This window comes from Penaeus vannamei, chromosome 21 (assembly GCF_042767895.1).
Source record: "Penaeus vannamei isolate JL-2024 chromosome 21, ASM4276789v1, whole genome shotgun sequence".
NCBI classification, from domain to species: Eukaryota; Metazoa; Arthropoda; class Malacostraca; order Decapoda; family Penaeidae; genus Penaeus; species Penaeus vannamei.
This window is the reverse complement of record NC_091569.1, coordinates 13,178,655-13,186,154: the sequence shown is the minus strand read 5'-3', so window position 1 is coordinate 13,186,154 and position 7,500 is coordinate 13,178,655. Positions and strand designations below refer to the sequence as shown.

At 44.4% G+C, this 7,500-nt stretch overlaps 1 protein-coding gene across 1 annotated transcript in view; it reads right to left on the bottom strand.

Moving 5' to 3' along the window:
• The window catches only part of Lar (tyrosine-protein phosphatase Lar), a gene marked incomplete in the record, with an annotated part of 1,013,982 nt that overhangs the window by 213,272 nt on the left and 793,210 nt on the right, over window positions 1–7,500 (bottom strand). The window contains 1 exon segment of the mRNA XM_070135894.1: window positions 1,619–1,729. Within this exon segment, the coding sequence (XP_069991995.1) occupies window positions 1,619–1,729 (111 nt within the window).

The window sequence follows — 7,500 nt, the reverse complement described above, 5'->3', positions numbered from 1 at the left end:
ATACAAAATACAACACACAAAGCCCGGATGCTCTCAGATCTGCATAATCTATTTATTAAACTGCTGATCAAAGCATCCGATGGCCGCAGGTATCCGTTAGAGCGGTGGTCAATCAATCTTAATTTCAAAAATGAATAAATAAACAAACAAATAAATAATTAAGGAAATGCATCCATCTAATATGTTACTCGCTCTCGGGGAATTCAAGGCCGAGGAATCGATGCACCTAATTACACATTTTACGCTGCCTCCTCGCAAAGAGTGAGTGCGCTGCCACCGTAATGAGCACCGCGCGAATATCTAAACTCAAGTCGCGCAAGTTGGAGTTCGGCAAAACTCCAATAACAAAAAAGTATGAGTTCAATTATCTCGATTTTTTTTTCTTTTGCCGCATCTCTTCAAGCGTTGTTGCATCCCAGGCGCACGCAATCAGAAATGGAAGTATTTGTAAAAACAAAAAGAAAAAAAAAAGTTTAGAAAAATATATATAAAAACACGTATGCAATTAATTTCCAGCGCTGAACATTTCATAATTTCTATACTTAACATCTGCTAGATACTGATGGTCGCACAAATGAATTGAAATATGCAACGGGAAAAAGCAAGACATTTTACCTCATAAATTGCTCGCCCATCAATCAAATTCCCGCTCTGGAGGCCATATTTCCACGATCGTGTTGAAGCTTTCCTCATGACCACCGTATTTGTGAATAAACTGGATTCCCACTTTAAAACAAGGCGTTCGCGGCAACTTTTATTCCGCCAAGAGTTTTAACACAAACACACGGTATTTTACGCGCCATCGTCCCGTAGAGCGAAGCGAACCTGGTCCCTCCGCACGCGAGCAGTTAGGCCCACAGCCACGTGGAAGACGGACGCGCTCACGGCACTCCCACGCGTTGATAATTGTATATTCATGTATGGACATATGTTCATATATGTATGTATGTATATATATATATATATATATATATATATATATATATATATATATATATATATATATATATATATATATATATATGTATATGTATATATATAAACATATATATATATATATATATATATATATATATATATATATATATTATATATATATGTATATGTATATGTATATGTATATGTATATGTATATGTATATGTATATGTATATGTATATGTATATGTATATGTATATGTATATGTATATGTATATGTATATATATATGTATATGTATATGTATATGTATATGTATATGTATATGTATATGTATATGTATATGTATATGTATATATATATACATATATATATATCTATATATATGCATATATATATTTATATACATACACACACACACACATACGTATATAAATAGTTAATAAAAAAAAATATATAAATACAATCTATTTATCTGCTATTTGGTTATTCAATCATCCCCACGCAGGATCACTTCCTCTCGTCACCACTGCGCTACAAAATCCCTTCCTTTCTGAAAATAAATAAAATCAGGGGATCCTCCATCTCGTCAAATCCACCCCCCCACCCCCCCACAGCCCCGCCCTTAACCCCTCACCCTCGACCCTGAGAATCCACCCGCACCCCGCCTCCCATGCACCCCCGCCCCCCAGGTGTACTCACCCCTGACGTAGAGGCTGACGAGGTTGCTGAAGGCGGTTCCCACGGAGTTCCTGGCGACGCACTCGTACTTGCCTCCGTCCTCCTCCGTGCTGGTGCTGATCTGCAGGCTCCCTGGGGGGAAAATTAAGCAATTACAAAAATGGCAACAATAACAATAATAACAATGCAAATGTCAAAGATATACAATTTTGAACGGCAAAGCTGATACAAACGTTGTAAAAATAACAGTGACAAACAATTATGAGCACTGAAAGGCCGAACTGATAAAAATGTTGGAAAAATGGCAACAACAACAATGTAAATGACAAAATAACGAATATTCAATTATGAACATCAAGACGCCCATCAGATAAAAATGTTGGTAAAATGCCAACAATGACAATAACAATGAAAATAACAAAATGGCAAACAGTGCAATCACGAACATTATGCAGATTTGCAGAAAGGGCAAATGTGAACTAAAAAAACATCCTGACAAATGATCAACTTCAACTTCTGGATTACCATTCAATACACATTTTTCATAACATCATTATCACATTCATACCTTATATAGACACATACTTACTACCCTATATAAAAGAATATAAGAAAAATATATGCAAGAGCTTTAAAACCTAATAGACACGCTCCTTAGAAACGCCCTTCTATAAGAATAAATTCAAAAACCATAGTTATTATCATTATTATCGGTTAAAAAGACGGTACAGGTAACTTTGCATAAGAGCCGCACTAACGAACAGGTGCGAAAATAAGGTACTCCAAGACACACACAGATAAAGGACTCGACAAGAGAGAGGAAGGAGATGGAAACGAGAAGAGGAAAGGGAGATGGTGAATGGAGAGAGAGAGAGGGAGGAAGGGAAGGAGAAAGGAAGGGAGATGGGCGGGAAGAAAAGAAGGAGGGAGGGAGGGAGGGAGGGAAGAAGAGGAAGAAGAGAGAGGAAACGGGAGACAGGGAGAGGGAGATAGGGAGACGGTAGGAGGCAAGGAGGAAGGGAGGGAGGAAGAGGGGGGAAACGAGAGACACTGAGAGGGAGAAGGTAGAGGTAGGAGGCAGGGAGGGAGGGAGAGAGGGAGGGAGAGACGGAGAAAGATAGAGATACAGAGACAGAGACAGAGAGAAAAAAGACCTCTCCCTATATAACAGAACCTCTTTATGCACAAGCAACGACAAACGGCCAATTCAGCATGACCTTCGCGAAACATATTGGACGCAAAAATAACCCCGTCCGAAAGAGGGCAGAGGTCATCCTGGGGTTAAAATACGACACTCCCCCTCGTTAACGAAAATCGATTCCAAAGAGAGAGGGAGAGAGGGGAAGAGAGGGAGAGGGAGAGAGGGGAGGAGAGGGAGAAGGAGAGAGAGGGGAGGAGAGGGAGCGGGAGAGAGAGTGGAGGAGAGGGAGAGGGAAAGAGGGGAGAAGGAGAGGGAGAGGGAAAGAGGGGGAAGAGAGGAGAGGAAAGAGAGGGGAGGAAAGAGGAAGAGAGAGAGAGAGGAGAGAGAGAGAGAGAGAGAGAGAGAGAGAGAGAGAGAGAGAGAGAGAGAGAGAGAGAGAGAGAGAGAGAGAGAGAGAGAGAGAGAGAGAAAGAGAGAGAGAGAGAGAGAGAGAGAGAGAGAGATCGTCTCCCCCAATCTGTCGTAATGTCCTTCTACACAGCAACATGAATATCTCACTCAAATACATCACCACCACCACCACCAACAACAACAAGAGCCCAAGCCCCACAAACGGCAAGTCAAGGGACAAGACAGAAGCAATAAACTGCGAGCGTCACAGTGTCACTGCACGTCACTCGCCGCCGCCTCTTGTCAACGCATGCGCAACGGGAGGTGTGACTTGAGTGTGGGAGAAGGGGCAGAAAATGGGAAAAAGATCAAGGGAGAGAAAGCGAGAACGGGAAAGAGGGAGAAAGTGAAGGGGTGAGAGAGAGAGAGAGAGAGAAAGGGGAGAGAGAGAAAGGAGAGAGAGAGAAAGGAGAGAGAGAGAAAGGAGAGAGAGAGAGAGAGAGAGAGAGAGAGAGAGAGAGAGAGAGGGAGAGAGAGAGAGAGAGAAGAGAGAGAAGAGAGGAATAAACAGACAGAGAAACAGAAAAACAACAACAGAAAGAACGATTCTCCACCACTCCGATCCCCCTCCCCCGTCCCCCTCACTGCACCCCATTCTCCCCAAATCTTTCTTCAGTCCCCCCACCCCCCCCCGACCATCGGCAGCCACGCATCACCTTCATCACTGCAAAAATGACAGCCCTATAAATTCTCTCTCGGTCCTCTCGCCGCCCGCCCTACGCCCACCGGCTCGCCCCTTTCTCTCCCTCTCTCCTTCTCTCCCATTCTCTATCTCTTTCTCTTCCATTCTCTATCTCTTTCACTTTTTCTTTCTCTTTCTCTCCCATTCTCTATCTTTCTCTTTCTCTTTCTCCTTCTCTCCCTCTTTCTCTTTCTCTTTTTCTTTCTCTCCCTCTCTCTTTCCTTTTCTCTTTCTCACTTTCTCTTTCCTTCCTTCCTTCCCTCCCTAGCAAGCTGAGGAGAGAGGGAAGATGGGAGGATGGTGCAGGGGAAGTAGGCAGGAGGGAAAGGAGGAAAGAGGTAGGAGGAAGAGGAAGAGGAAGAGGAGGAGGAGGAGGAGGAGGAGGAGGAGGAGGAGGAGGAGGAGGAGGAGGAGGAGGAAGAGGTGCCAAAGCACAAGAAAAGGAGGAAAAAAGAGAAAGGAAGGAAAAAGAGGAGGGAGAGGAGGATGAGACGGAAAAGGTGGCAAAACAGAGGAAAAGGAGGAGAGAGAGAAAGGAAGGAAAAAGAGGAGGGGGAGGAGGAAGAGACGGAAGAGGTGGCAAAACAGAAGTAGAGGAGGAGAAAGAGAAAGAGGAGGAGGAAAAGGAGGCAAGAGGAAAAGGAGGAGGAGGAGGAGGAGGAGGAGGAGGAGGAGGAGGAGGAGGAGGAGGAGAGGCAGCAAGACGGGGACACCGATTCGTCTCTCCGATCCTCGAATTGCTCCAGTTTTTAATATCAACATTCCGGGCGGGAACCACGGCGGGAGTTGGGGGAGGGGGACGGGGGAAGGGGGAGAAGGGAGGCGACAGAGGGGAAGGGGGAAGGGGAAAGGGGGGGAAGGGAGGCGACAGAAGGGAAGGGGAAAGGGGGAAGGGGAGGCGACAGAAGGGAAGGGGGAAGGGGAGAGAAGAGGAGAAGGGGGAAGGGAGGCAACAGAGGGGAAGGGAAGAGCGGGTGGGGGAGGAAGGAGGAGCAGGAGGAGGGGAAGGGATGAGAGAAAGGGAGCAGGAGGGGGGAAGGGAAAGAAAGAAAGAAAGAAAGCGAGAGAGAGAGAGAGATGAGGGGACGAGAGGGTATAAGAAGTCCGCTATCTATTGCTCCGCACTGTGAAATTTGATGGATTTCCCCTCCGCCCCCCCACCCCCTACCCTCACCCCATCCCCACCCTATCACCCTATTCCCTCTTTCATTCTTTCGATTATTTTCGCCATCTGCCCTTCGGATTATGGCCGCGGTTTCGAGTCCATTCAATATTTTCTTCTCTTCTCCTCTCTCCTCTCCTCTCCTTTCATCTCCTCTCTTTTCCTTTCTTCTCTTCTCTTCTCTTCTCTTCTCCTCTCCTCTCCTCTTCCCTCTCCTCTCCTCTCCTCTCCCCTTCCCTCCCCTCTCTTCTCTCCTCTCCTCTCCTCTCTTCTCTCCTCTCCTCTCCTCTCCTTTCCTCTCTCCTCTCATCTCTTCTCCTTTCCTCTATCCTCTCATCTCCTCTACTCTCCCACCCCCTCTCCTCTCCTCTCCTCTCTCCTCCCTCCCTTTCTCTTAGCTTTCTTTTCCTTCCCAATAACCCGCGCTCGTTCACGGTCAATGCAAGACGCAACGAACCCCGAGCAACTCCTTCAGGTTAAGAGAATTAAAATCACCGCATAAAACATAAAAATAATAATAATAAAAATAAATAAACGACTGGAAAATTAAATAAATAAGAATAAGTGAAAATAAACAAGCAGATAAGGATAAACGAGCAAACACGCATATGAAAATAAATCAAAATAAATGAAAATAAACAAAGATAATCGAGCAACCAAACAGATAAAAAATAAATGAATAAAAAATAAACAAAATTAAGATTAATTAAGATTAAAATTAAGCAAACAAATACATACAAATTTTAAAAAATACAAATAAAAATAAACAAGCAAACAAACAAACGGAAACAAACAACCGAATAATAAATACACAAAAATCAGATAAACGAAGAAATAAATACGAACAAAAAGGATTTATTCCACCGGACAGACATGAACGGATAAGCCACGTGGCCGGTTCGGGAAGATTACTCGGCCGGAGAGGAGGCCAGGTCGCCGGCTGGGTCAGGCTTCATCGGGGGGCGGGGAGGTCACGGGTTAGGTCACGCTTCAGGTAATGCTTCAGGTTACGGTTCAAGAAAATTTTAAGATAACTCTTTAGGTAATAGTTCAGGTCACGGTTAAAGTACCGGTTCGGATCACGGTTAAGGTAATGGTTCAGGTCACAATTAATAAAATGGTTCAGGTCAAAGTTAAGGTCACGCTTCAGGTAATGCTTAAGGTAATAGTTCAGGTCACGATTAAAGTACCGGTTCGGATCACGGTTAAGGTAACGGTTTGGGTAACGATTAAGGAAATGGTTCAGGTCAAAGTTAAGGTCACGGTTCAGGTAAAGGTTAAGGTAACGATTAAGTTAATGGCAAGAAAATAACGAAAACTTAAGGTTAAAGAAAAGCAAAGAACATAAAGGATCTTAAGGAAAGTAATGGACAGTACAGGAAGGTAAAGAAAGAAAAAGGTAAGTCAAGGTAAAGGTAAAGCCAAGGTAAGAAATACTACACCAGTGGGTAAAGTAAGGCAGAATAAGGTATAGCAAAGCATAAAAAAGCTTAACATGGAAAGGCAAATTAAAGTTTGGAGAGGAAGGTAAGGTAAGGCAAATATGGCAAAGTAAGAGAGATAGCATTACAGAATTAAATGGGAGGGAGAATGCAGGGGTAGGGGTAGGGGACTGGAGGAGAGGGAGGGAGAGGGGGAGAGGGGGAGAGTGAGAGAGAGAGAGAGAGAGAGAGAGAGGGAGAGAGAGAGAGAGAGAGAGAGAGAGAGAGAGAGAGAGAGAGAGAGAGAGAGAGAGAGAGAGAGAGAGAGAGAGAGAGAGAGAGAGACAAAGAGAGTGTATGTGAATGTGAGTGTATGTACACCCATGTACGTGCGCATGTCCGCCTGCCTATCTATTCGAACATAAATGATAAAAAAACAAGAACAAAGCCCTCTACGCCGCCACGAGTTCCCAGTCTTCAGAACCGCCTCTGCGCAAAATCGTCTCCCGGTTGCACATTATTAAATATTAGCAGTGCAATCCCGAAACTTGCATGAGAAGCCCGGAGTGTGCGGGAGTCTGGGCAAGCATCGCTCCGTCTCTTTTGTTACGAAGCGAAACCGTCTCGTATTTCACTCATTCATCGTTTCTCGTTTTCTTTTCTTAGGTGCAGATCTTACATGGATCTATTAATTAACAAATACAAAAGTTTGCTGGTTTTTATCTTTTTGTGGGGGGCGGGGGGGAGGGGGGCTTTATTCAAACGGTGCGCGTGTACACATTCATGTAAATAAGCACACAGACAAACAGGCATTTGCGTGTACACATATTCCAACTTCTCCAACACTCACTCTCACTCTCACACTCGCACGCTCACTCTTACTCTCGCATCCACTCACTCACACTCACTCTCACACTCACATTCACTCTCTCTCACACTCACATTCACTCACTCTCACCCTCACATTTACTCTCACACTCACAGTCACTCACTCTCATCCTCACATTCACTCACTCTAACACTCAGCATTAACATTCTCACACTCAC